Genomic DNA, 12603 nt, shown 5'->3' with positions numbered 1-12603 from the left:
CACTATTAAAGCATTCTATTTATCAGTTGCAACAGTTTTAATATATCTGATTAAAGTATAACCATGTCTGTCTTCTGTTCTTGTTGAATTTGTGAAAACAGGGCCTACTGTTCAGATCTGGATGACATTTTAAATCAATGTAGACTTTTACTAAATACAAAAAAGAGAAAGAAAAAACAAACATTTTTAACTAAAACGCCTTAATTGAAACTAAATGTTCCCCACGATGCGAACAAAAGTCACATTTATTAACTGATCCGAACTCCAAATTAATTTATTATTTCTCTGAATCAGTCGCTGTTTGTCATTAAGCAGCCCTCAGTGAGCTCAGCTGCAGAAACTCTCTAATCCCGACAGAAAAAATAAAGGATAAAAAAATATGTGCAAGGTTCCAGAGGAAATTGTCTGTAGCTGTATAATAGTTATAACAACAAACTAATTCTTTATTTAAACTCCCCATAAATAGATCCCCATTAAATCCACATAAAGTGCCATAAGTGAAAACAATTGTTTTTATAAAAAGGAAACTTCTTTAATTTCCTGGATTAAAGCGCCTTTCCCTGATTTGATCAGAACCTTAATGGCTGCTGCTGCAGCAGAACGATCTAATGAATGAAATGCAAAGCAGAGAGAAACACGCTGCTGGCCTGAGCCGGTAGCATGAAGAGCTTTAGGGGATGTAACCTTAATACTATGACTATCAATAGTAACACTAGTATTAACGACAACGACAATCATAATAATACAAGTAAAAATACTAATAAAATAAAATAATAATAATGCATTCCCTTCCTCTTTTTCCTAAATTTGGTTCACAATTTAATTGTAAATTCATATTTTTTTATATTGTGACGTAATTGCAGTTAGCAGCTCTGCAGCCTGCATGGAAATAAGAAATGTATTTTGAAATGAATCATTTTAACTTTAAACATGCGTTAATTTCTCTTTCTATCTTTCACAGCTTTTATTGTTTAACAGGAAATTGTGTCGATCAGTTTTCTAAAAAAACAAACAAATAAAAAAAGATAAATATAAATAACTAAAGCAGCATCTTTTTCTCTAGTTAAACCAATTGTGCACATGGATTCTATTTAAAGCTGTCGGGAGGGCGCCATCAGGGCGAGGCTGTTTATTTATTTTTTATTTTTTTCTTAAAGCTGATACGGATTTGATAAGAAGAAATATTTTTAAAGATCTACCCCCCACCCCGGGTCTATTAATGTTTGGCAGCTTTTTCTTCTTCTTATCCTCTTCTTATTCCCAGCCCAGCTGTTTTGCACACTCCCTATAACGATTCCACCCAGAGAATCAGCAGCACGACAGTAGCAAGATGCACGCTCTGCGTGTCTCACAGCCCACGGTTAGAATGCGGGGTGTAGCGTGGAGAGGGAAGCGGGATCCCGGCGCGGAGCCTCTGGAGGAGAACCTACTGCACGGCTGTCGTAAAAAGAGCAAAGACGGAGAAGCAGAAGAAGGCAAGAGGAAAGAGGGAGAGATGGGATTCCGTTCGCAGTCAGGCGCAATAAAAGAATATGACGGCAATAAAAGTTTATAGCGTATAAATTTCTGAAGGTTAAGAACTAAATGGCTGTAAAACAAACACGCCGTGAGGAATAAAGGAGGGAGACGAAAAGCATCGAAGATAAAAAGAAGCAGAGGAAAGTTTCTGTTTTCCGCTGCGCTTTGCAGCACATACCGGTTGGCACAGACGCACAGGACAGTCACTGAGAGGGATTAGAGGAATAAAGAGAGCCCTGCAGGACTGGAAGCCGCGGATGTTCAGGAAATGGAGCCAAATATGAATGCGTGACAAGAGAGGAAAGAGTGAGCTATATAACTGCAGCTGAAGACAAGGAGAAGCATCCTCCCTTTGCTTCCTCCTTCCCTCAGCTTCGGTAGGTTTGGTAACCTACCAGGGTGTGCGCGCGCGCATGTGTGTTCTCCTCTTGACCTCTTTTTGTCTCCCTCTCTTGCAGGCTAACAGCAGGCGCCATTAACTTCCACATCCAAACACATGAGTTGAAAGGAAGCTGCACATTCAGATCCGATCCAAAGCAGGACAGTGAGACATTGCGGCTCCCACTGAAATATAAGAACAACACAGAGTGCCACATTTATAAGTTGTGGTGGTTCTAGATGAAATTTACCAGGGGGCAGAATGGAGGGGCATTGCACAAAAGAATAACACACAAATAATCTAGAAAGAGAGTGTTTAGTGCTATAAATGACCCATAAAGGTTGTATTACCCCAGGTTTGGATCTAAGGGATAAAAACTGATCAGCAGGTGAAGCTAAAGCTCGCAATTTCTAAATAATTATTCCTTACAGTAAATTGTCCAGCCAAAATATAATATAAAATTTGTCCAAGGTACTAATCAGTAAAAGTATCTTCTGTCATTATTAGAAATTGATTTAGTTACAATGCAAAAACACATCTAAAAAGTAATTTTTTATTTGTATTTATTTATTTATAATTGCATCTGCTAATTGCAACAATTTTGCTATGTGTGTTTTCAGTACAGGGGCCATAAAAGGGGCCGGGACTAGTTCTACAGGGGCACAGGCCCCTTTGGCCCCTGTCTAGAACTGCCTCTGCAAATGGTGCATTCATGTACTGTCAACACACCAAAGACATTTTGATTTTTGAAGAACGTGCAAATATGTTAACATCAGATTTATTTGTCTGCGTGTTTTAATGATGGAAGCTGACCTCTTGTATGTATGTGTGTATGTGTGTGTGTGTGTGTGTGTGTGTGTGTGTGTTCTACTGTTTCAGCATTAAAATGAGGACCAGATTGCAGATTTCACCATCAAACAAGGGCGCATTTGTACCAAAATGGGGACATTTTTTTGGGCCTCTCTTCTGTTTAGTCAGTGGTTGGTTTTTGGACCAGGGTGTGAGCTGAGTTTAGTTTTAGTTTAGGTATTCACTGGTATTGGTTAATGTCAGGGTTAGAGCAGAGAAGGGGTTAAAAATGACTGGGGTGAAAAAACAACAACAACATAACATTTGCCTGATCTTCTCCTTCTTTCACACACACACTTGCCTCGCTATATTTGTGGGCCATTTCCATTCATTTCTAACCTAACTATTACCAATGCATAACTAACCCCAACCTAAACTCAATTCACACCTTAGTCCTAAATGTGACCCCTGTCCCTAAAACAGCAAATCTCTTTAAGGGGCTCCATGTATTGGGCCCCACAAAGAGCAGTTGGTCCCCACAACGTGATATTTTCCAGAAAACGAACCTCACAGTGTGTTAAATACAAGAACACACACACACACACAAATGGCTTCTTTGTACTTTTTTCTATTAGAAGTGACTATTTCCTTTTAACTTACACACGCTGAGTTGATCTGCTAATTTCATCATTACTCATTTTTTGTTAAGTGTGAATAATTATTTAATAGTGTAAAACATATTTTTAAAGATTAATCTTTATATATATTTTTTATCTAATGGGTTTGCATTTCCTTCGACCGTCAGATCCACATGTAAAAAGGTGTTGATGTTTTAGCTTCCTGTCTGAACTATAACACCCACTACGATTGGTTAAAAAAAAAAAGTAAAAAAAAAAATAAAATTACAGTAGCATTTATTTTTCCTTTAATTTCCTTCAGGAATAAGACATTTCTAAGTATATATATATATATATATATATATATATATATATATATATATATATATATATATATATATATAGGTGTTATATTTATATTAAGTATTGTTTTATTTTTGTAGGATTTCTCTCTCTTTCTATATATGTGTGTGTGTATATATATATATATATATATATATATATATATATATATATATATATATATATATATATATATATATATATACACTATATTGCCAAAAGTATTTGCTCACCCATCCAAATTATTGGAATCAGGTGTTCCAATCACTTCCATGGCCACAGGTGTATAAATTCAAGCACCTAGGCATGCAGACTGTTTTTACAAACATTTGTGAAAGAATGGGTCGCTCTCAGGAGCTCAGTGAATTCCAGCGTGGAACTGTGATAGGATGCCACCTGTGCAACAAATCCAGTCGTGAAATTTCCTCGCTCCTAAATATTCCACAGTCAACTGTCAGCTGTATTATAAGAAAATGGAAGTGTTTGGGAACGACAGCAACTCAGCCACGAAGAGGTAGGCCACGTAAACTGACGGAGCGGGGTCAGCGGATGCTGACGCGCATAGTGCGAAGAGGTCGCCAACTTTCTGCAGAGTCAATCACTACAGACCTCCAAACTTCATGTGGCCTTCAGATTAGCTCAAGAACAGTGCGCAGAGAGCTTCATGGAATGGGTTTCCATGGTCGAGCAGCTGCATCCAAGCCATACATCACCAAGTGCAATGCAAAGCGTCGGATGCGGTGGTGTAAAGCACGCCGCCACTGGACTCTAGAGCAGTGGAGACGCGTTCTCTGGAGTGACGAATCGCGCTTCTCCATCTGGCAATCTGATGGACGGGTCTGGGTTTGGCGGTTGCCAGGAGAACGGTACTTGTCTGACTGCATTGTGCCAAGTGTAAAGTTTGGTGGAGGGGGGATTATGGTGTGAGGTTGTTTTTCAGGAGCTGGGCTTGGCCCCTTAGTTCCAGTGAAAGGAACTCTGAATGCTTCAGCATACCAAGACATTTTGGACAATTCCATGCTCCCAACTTTGTGGGAACAGTTTGGAGCTGGCCCCTTCCTCTTCCAACATGACTGTGCACCAGTGCACAAAGCAAGGTCCATAAAGACATGGATGACAGAGTCTGGTGTGGATGAACTTGACTGGCCTGCACAGAGTCCTGACCTCAACCCGATAGAACACCTTTGGGATGAATTAGAGCGGAGACTGAGAGCCAGGCCTTCTCGTCCAACATCAGTGTGCGACCTCACAAATGCGCTTCTGGAAGAATGGTCAAAAATTCCCATAAACACACTCCTAAACCTTGTGGACAGCCTTCCCAGAAGAGTTGAAGCTGTTCTAGCTGCAAAGGGTGGACCGACGTCATATTGAACCCTATGGATTAGGAACGGGATGTCACTTAAGCTCATATGTGAGTCAAGGCAGGTGAGCAAATACTTTTGGCAATATAGTGTATATATATATATATATATATATATATATTGTTATTTTTTTTATTTTTTATTTTTTACAGCAACCACTAATTATTGTGGTAAAAGGAAGAAAACGAATTATTTATTTTACTTGCATGTTTACATATGGTTTTTTATTTAGTAGTAGAGGCCACATGTTTAGGTTTGACTTCTCATGCCCTTACTTCATACGGCCGCTAGGTGGGGATCTTGCTCCATTGATAGAACTGGTCTTGGTCTAATTTTGAAATTCCTACATAAAGTACATGCGCAGGATTTCCTTTAAAAAATTGTCAAAATCGTTCTAATTTTTTTAACATTGTCATAAATATTATTTCATTTAATTTTAGCAGAGCTCGTGAGACTTCCAGCATTTCTGCTGCAGCTTTGCCGCACAGCACCCCGCTTCACCAGGGTGTTTCTAATGGGCAAGAGCGTCACAAGCGTTGAGGCCTCAGATAATATGTATGTTTTAGTAAATACAAATACGATGATGCACATATATGCATATTAAATATGATATTTGGATGCGTTTCTCCACTCGGAAAGTGGCAAGGAAGGGCAGGACACAGGCCCCCTTTTTTATATCCAGTCAAAAGCTTTAGATGATGAACATTTTTAAGGCTTTATCCTGCAGAGAGATTAGCAAAAGGAAGGTTGAGGCATCGATGCGATTAGTAAAATAATGAGTTAACCCAGAATCCAGCGGGCTCCCCGAGCTATGCGTGGTGCACATCAGCAAAGAGCAGGCGTTCTGCGGGGGATTCACTGTGTGGGGCAAAGTAACTATTGTGCACCTAGTCCCCATCTCATTATACAGAACACAGAGAAGCCAACTCCTTATTGCGCCAGTAAAGCACGGCGCAGAAGACTTCCAATAAGATCATATTCTCGGAAATAAATGGAAAACTTAAATTATTTCATCTGACAAAACGAAGCAGGCCTGCGATCCACGCAGATGTCTGCATTATTTGTATTCTCCAGTCTGAGTGTTATAAAGAGTAAACAATGGTGTAATGACATTAGAAACCCAAAGCAGCCCAGGTTGGAGATAAAACCAGATATTGAGAACAAAATTATTCATAAGCAGGAGTCAAACAGGAAAAGATGCAGAAATAAAGTTTATAGCAATGCAAGAGAATTGGAGGTGTTTTTATAAACAAAGTTAGCTCCTCCAATGAGTATGGAAGAAAATTGCCACCTATCCTTATATTCTATAGATTTGATCATATGGCAAATATGAGATGTTGAAAGAAAAAAACAAAAACAAAAAGCAAACGACAAGGCGTTTAAAGGCTCCGGCTGCCTAAAGGGCGCGTCTTAATCCCCTTCCCTCCCAATTTAGTCTCTATTGGAGCGCGGTAAACACAGTGTCACCCCGCTTTACACTGCTTTATAGTTTGTTAAACCGTTTACAGCCACTTTGTCCGAGGCTATTATCCTCCCCGGTCCTTCTCGCATGTTTATGGAGATCATATTTCTAAAAGTGGTCTCTACGAGTATCAGAGAGCTGCTCTGGAGCTCGTTTATTTTCTCAACAGTAGCAGCGGTCATGGAAAGGGAAAGAGCAGGGAAGCTCCCACAGCTGCATGGCTCTAAAACGTCCATTATTTACAGTCAGGATCTTGTTAAAAAGCTGCAGCCAATTGGAAGGCAGGACTCCTTCGCTCTCCTCCATCCGGAGGCCGCGCCGACACGTTTGGCCTCCTGCAACATCGTGCTCCCGTTTCACAATGGGAGAGGGGGGGTCAGGGGGGGTGGCAATTATAAAGGGATGCCAACAACAAACCCAGCGACGCACCTGCACTATAGTCTATGTTTTAGTTAGTTTTTGAAGGAGTATTTGACGATATGCGCAATAAGTTAAAAGAGGGAAATTAAAGAGAGTGGATTAGTGAAGGAGAGGGAATAAAAACCTATGAATTTAGAAGTTTTTTTATTGCTCCTCTACTTTTGTGTAAAATATGAATATGTTACTTAATCATATTAGTTACTTTAACACAATTATTTCATGTTAGAAGGGTAGGACATCAAAAATAGTGTTAAAGTAAGTAAATATGATCAAGTAAATACCAAAATTATAGAGGATGAAAACTGTAAAATGACACACGAACGTATAAATGGCTCAAAACACACGACAAGGCTGAGGGGGGGAGAGAGAAAGAAAGAGAGAGAGGAGTGGGGAGAGAGAGGGGGGCGATAGAGAGAGAGAGAGAGGGGAGAGAGGGAGGAACAGAGTGAGAAAATATGAAACAAGTCATTTGCAAAAGAGTAAATCAGGGGAAGCGGCTGAAAGCGCGACAAGCTCCCGGTTCCTGCGTTTCGCACTGGAATTGTGATGCGCAGGAGACTCTCTTCCTTCTCCTCCTCCTCCTCCTCTGCTGCTTTGTTCTTTTTTCCCCTCTTCTTCGCCGGAGATCTTATGGAACCGTGCTGATTATCGTGCAGATGCTGCGCGCGCTCTGCTCGCCTCTTGTTACCGTTAGAAACGCCGCAAACAGCTCGAGTTTGCGGCTGTGAGGGAAACGCTGCACAGCCCCGGCGGCAGACCCGCTTCCATTTCCCCCATCTTGGGCTGTGTGTGTGTGTGTATATGTGTGTGGGTAGGAGTGTATTGTCGGCGTGTCACTGCCTCTCAGCAGAGCACAGAAGCGGCAGGAAACAATAAAGAGAGAAAAATACACCAGAAAGCCTTCTCTGACTGTTCTGAGCAAAAGGCAAACTTAAAAAAATTCCCACAACAGGAAAGATGAGCTCATATTTTGTAAATTCGCTTTTCTCAAAATATAAAAGTGGAGATTCGTTACGCCCGAACTACTATGAATGTGGCTTCGCACAGGACCTGGCCGGCAGCCGGCCCACCGTGGTCTACGGACCGGGATCTGGCGCTACCTTCCAGCACACTCCCCAGATCCAGGACTTTTACCACCACGGCGCCTCCTCGCTCCCGAGCAACCCCTACCAGCAGAGTCCGTGCGCGGTCACATGTCACGGAGACCCGGGGAACTTTTATGGCTATGACGCCCTGCAACGACAGACGCTCTTTGGGGCCCAAGACGCCGACCTGGTCCAGTATAACGACTGTAAGCTCGGTGGCGCGACAGCGCTGGGGACGGAAGACACGGAGGCGACCGAGCAGAGCCCGTCACCGACACAACTCTTCCCCTGGATGAGGCCACAAGGTGAGGAGACAGAAACGCCGCTTCACGCATCTTTACTTTTATGACTTGCTCATTTCTGTTCGCGCTTAAGTGTTTATTTCATTAAGTAAACAGTCTAAAGAAAAACGAAGGTTAGACATGCCAAAAGAATATCTGTGATGATTGCGAACATATAACTAGTTAAAGGTTTATGACTTTAATACAAGAAAAACAGCAACAACACAGAAATGAGTGCGGAGAGGAGGTTCCACTAAAGGATCAGATCCAAAGTCTCGCCTCTAACCATCACCGAGCAGTGAGGAAAAATGCAATAGATCAGTTCTGGAACCCAATTAATTTCGTAATTAGTACAATGACTATATATATATATATATATATATATATATATATATATATATATATATATATATATATATATATATATATATATATATATATATATATATATATATATATATATATATATATATATATATATATATATATTGTGAGTGTATGTATGTACAGGCCCTTGTGTGTGGGACAGACAGGAGTGAGAAAGGAGGCAATGGTTTGGCATCCCCAGCAGTCTGTTTTTTTTGAGCCCATATTTCTTCGGCTTTGCTGTATGTTTGGTGGGGGTGGGGGTGTATGTGTGTGTGTAGAGAGAGAGAGAGAGAGAGAGAGAGAGAGAGAGAGAGAGAGAGAGAGAGAGAGAGAGAGAGAGAGAGGGACAGAGAGGAAGGGAGAATGCCCGGGACGGGCACTTTATTTTTTGTGTTTGATCTTGATGTTTCTTCTCTTCATTGCTGGTGGATCAGCTTCTTAGTCCTTAAAGTAAATATATATATGTATATATATATATATATATATATATATATATATATATATATATATATATATATATATATATATATATATATATATATATATATATATATACATCCAACAACACCAGATAATAAAAATAAAGAAGAGATAAAATATATACACATATAGCTCTTCTGTATATCTATGTATGTATATATATGTAAAAACTAAATCCAAGTAAAGTAATATGTATTAAATATATATATTTACTCTTAATGCTCAGGTCTCTTTAAGAGCCGACTCTATACATTCTTTAACGTTTATTAAACTAGTAAAATATATTTAAAAAAAAAACTTTTTTATGGCAAAGCAACACATTTTCTGAAATAAGGGTTGAATATTTATTCTTGAAAGCCATTTATAATGGTGTTAAAAAATAGAAATCATTTTCTCTTTCTGTAATTGCATGTAACAGAAAAGCGGTGATTTGTTTTCTTTTCCATTAAAACCGAACCCGCTCAGTTTCATCGACCACATGCAGAACATTTACATCTGCTACAAGTCCGCGCACGTTCACAAAGCCACCTTTATTTTCTTTCTGCAACCAAAAGCTCTCCTCTGCCTACAGACAGAGGTGCTGTAGAAACCTACAAAACATTGTGGGGGAAGAACTGGATAAAATAATCGATCTATTAGGCCTACTTTACATTTGAACCATAACTTGGATCTGATTGCAGCGCTATGAGCACATCCTCCAGCTCCAGGTTTACATCAAAAAGCGCATTTCTGGCTTTGCTTTTTGCAAACAGGTTTAAAAACTATAGTCCCTTTATTCTAAATGTTTTCCACTATATAGGTCTTTTTTAAGACACTTGGATGCTGCGACTTTTGCTTTTTATTTGACAAACCATGAATCATCAACGACTTTTACGCCGTTTTTTTAACATAGAAGTGAACAAACTCGTTTTTTTTTATTTAAATTTAAATTGTTTTTCTCTGTAAGGCAGCGCATTTAACACCCCGCTGTTTCATGGCCCAGGTAATCCAGATACGAAAATAAATATCATACAATCCTTTTATCAATTAGCAGTATAGTTAATTATTAAATGGGCTCGTGGTGGTTTTGAAATGTGCAAAATTAAAAATTCCAATCTTCATTTTTATTCTTTGTTCGGTTTTTATTGAACACGGATCATTAGAAGATGTCTTCACTTACTTTCCTCTTTTAGGCGTCATCGTGTCTGCATGCCCAGGTGCGTGTGTGTGGGAGCTTATGCACATTTTTTAGACTGAAGAAAAAAAGAAAACAAACCCCACACCCTTGGTTAGACTTGCCTAATACTATTTTGACAGACGAAGCTGCAGACATTCGTTTCTTTGTTGCAGTTGGTGATAAATTGCCAAATAAACGACAGTGAGCGTCTGCAGATCTACCTCTAGTTCATTTCTAGTTTTCTAGTTAGATTAAAATCCTACTTATTGAACTCATGAGTGCCTCTTCACCCAATATCATCTCAATCTCACCCAGAAATGTTCTGTGAAAGGTGATCATGGATTGAACCACAGGCGGTGATATTGTTTAATGAAGATTGAAATGATTCCAGGTTTTATTGCTATTGATTTTTTCTCCATATGTTTGTGCTTGTGTGTCCCAACCCAGTAGCTGCTGGCAGAAGGCGAGGCCGGCAGACCTACAGCCGCTACCAGACCCTGGAGCTGGAGAAAGAGTTCCTCTTCAATCCCTATCTAACCAGAAAGCGGCGCATCGAAGTGTCGCACGCCTTGGCGCTAACAGAGCGCCAGGTGAAGATTTGGTTCCAGAACCGCAGGATGAAATGGAAAAAGGAGAACAACAAGGACAAGTTCCCCAGCAGCAAGAGCGAACAGGAGGCGGTGGAGCGAGAGAGGAGGGAGAAGGAACTGCGTGAGGCCGGCGCCGGGAGCGGCGGAGGAAGCGGCGAAGGAGGCGAGGGGGCGAGCGCGGTGGCGGCCGCGGTTACGGCGGGCTCACAGGGCCCCGTCAGCGAGGACTGCTGTGAGAAAACACACAAACAAATGTAAAGAGAGAGGCAGAGAGCTCTGAGGGGGTTAACCTGGATGGGCAGACCTGTGCACTGCCACCTCTCTCCCCGATTCATCAGATGAGTCTTCAGAAGAGGGAGGGCGGTGATTTGGAAGGACCGAAGGTCTGTTAAATGTCAAAACCACAGGAAAAAAAGAGTCAAACAGCAGTAAAACAAACAGGATGGCACTTATCCTCCAAACTGAACCCCTCCAGCGCCCCCTCCTCAACAAGACAGAAAAAGATTAAAGGGTAGCTTCCTTTTTTTGTGGAACAAGTATCGTGAAACATTTCTATATTGTTAGAATTTTAACATTAAAAGTTTCATCTTTGGCAGCTGTATAGTTTTTAAGTTAAATATTACGATGGTGCACTTTTTACTGTAATTCTCACGTCAATGTTCTTGTTGTTATGGCTATGATTTATGATTATTATGAAGATGATGACGTAGCAATTAATGAAAGTTCCAACAACATGAAACTGCCTATTTATGCCGATTTAGTAGGTTGGTCTCTCATTTTCTACACACTCTGACTGTCATTTTAGTTGTTTATTTTGACGTAGACTATGACGAGGATATTTGTTTTATGTTGTATTCCTATATCGTTTAGGGGAAAGAGCATGCGCACAGTGCAGATGAAAAAAAAAAATATAAAAAAAATACAAGATATAAAAATAATAAAAAATTGTTGAAAAACATCCTTATAAAAATGTTTGTTTTCTGGACTGATTTTTAAGCCAGTAATAATGATCAATCAGATTCAGAATATTTTATCATCTATAAGTGGGGAAAATCACATTTTACAGCAGCAGTGCAAAGGTTCATTAGGGTGAAATAACCTGCTCCACAAATGTTTAGATTTATTTATTTATTTGACAGAGAGAGTCTACATCAATAAGCATTCCTGCAAAATCACCAGAATGAACCAAAAGGCTATTTTTCATCTACTATCCCTTAAAATTGTCTACATAAAAACCCAACAGTAAGAATTTTACAGTGAAAAATAAAAATAGAAAAAGAAATAAAAACAGCTATAAGTCTTCATGACTTGTTTAAAATACAGATTTTAGGTTAATAAAATAGAATAAAACATTCAAATAAAAAGATGTTTAGATGCTTTTTAAAAAGAGTTAAATTAAATGTTAAATTATTATAATAAATGATTTATATTGATGTCCAACCTGTTAAAACCTGGGCTATCCTCGCTCTCATCTTTAAAAATCCCTTTATTTTTATTTTTATTTTTATTTTTCCATTTCTTTTTTATTAGCTCCAATATCAAAAAGACATTTAGTTGAAATGAAGATCCTTCTCCTCTTCCAGCATTTAGCTTCTGTCATTATAATGAGTCCCGTAATCACTGTTATGAAAACTGGATGTTTTCCACATGGAAAATATCAAACACGTGTTATCATTACATTCATAGAGGATTATTCAATACTATTTGGAGTTATTTTCTATTATTTTCCAAAGCACCAAATATTTTACATTAGC

At 39.4% G+C, this 12603-nt stretch overlaps 1 protein-coding gene and 1 long non-coding RNA gene across 3 annotated transcripts; both read left to right on the top strand.

Annotated features, from left to right (window-relative positions):
- Positions 1-1203: 1203 nt before the first annotated feature.
- LOC119791167 lies at positions 1204-2185 on the top strand. The gene is made up of 2 exons (XR_005281812.1): positions 1204-1895; positions 1977-2185. It is a non-coding gene; the product is annotated as an uncharacterized LOC119791167 (long non-coding RNA).
- A 5158-nt stretch (positions 2186-7343) lies between these two features.
- On the top strand, positions 7344-11819 carry hoxb8a (homeobox B8a). Of its 2 annotated transcripts, none has more exons than XM_038297120.1 (2): positions 7344-8278; positions 10707-11819. In XM_038297120.1, the coding sequence occupies exons 1-2, from the start codon at positions 7846-7848 to the stop codon at positions 11105-11107; spliced, it is 834 nt and encodes a 277-aa protein (XP_038153048.1). In that variant the 5' UTR covers positions 7344-7845; the 3' UTR covers positions 11108-11819. The 2 variants fall into 2 exon arrangements, with proteins under 2 accessions (XP_038153048.1, XP_038153050.1); XM_038297122.1 differs by having other exon boundaries at positions 7345-8278; positions 10710-11819.
- Positions 11820-12603: the final 784 nt, after the last annotated feature.

This window comes from Cyprinodon tularosa, unplaced genomic scaffold, assembly GCF_016077235.1.
Source record: "Cyprinodon tularosa strain WSP-4 unplaced genomic scaffold, ASM1607723v1 ctg382, whole genome shotgun sequence".
NCBI classification, from domain to species: domain Eukaryota; kingdom Metazoa; phylum Chordata; class Actinopteri; order Cyprinodontiformes; family Cyprinodontidae; genus Cyprinodon; species Cyprinodon tularosa.
The sequence above is the reverse complement of the archived record's forward strand: the minus strand, read 5'-3'. Positions and strand labels throughout refer to the sequence as shown.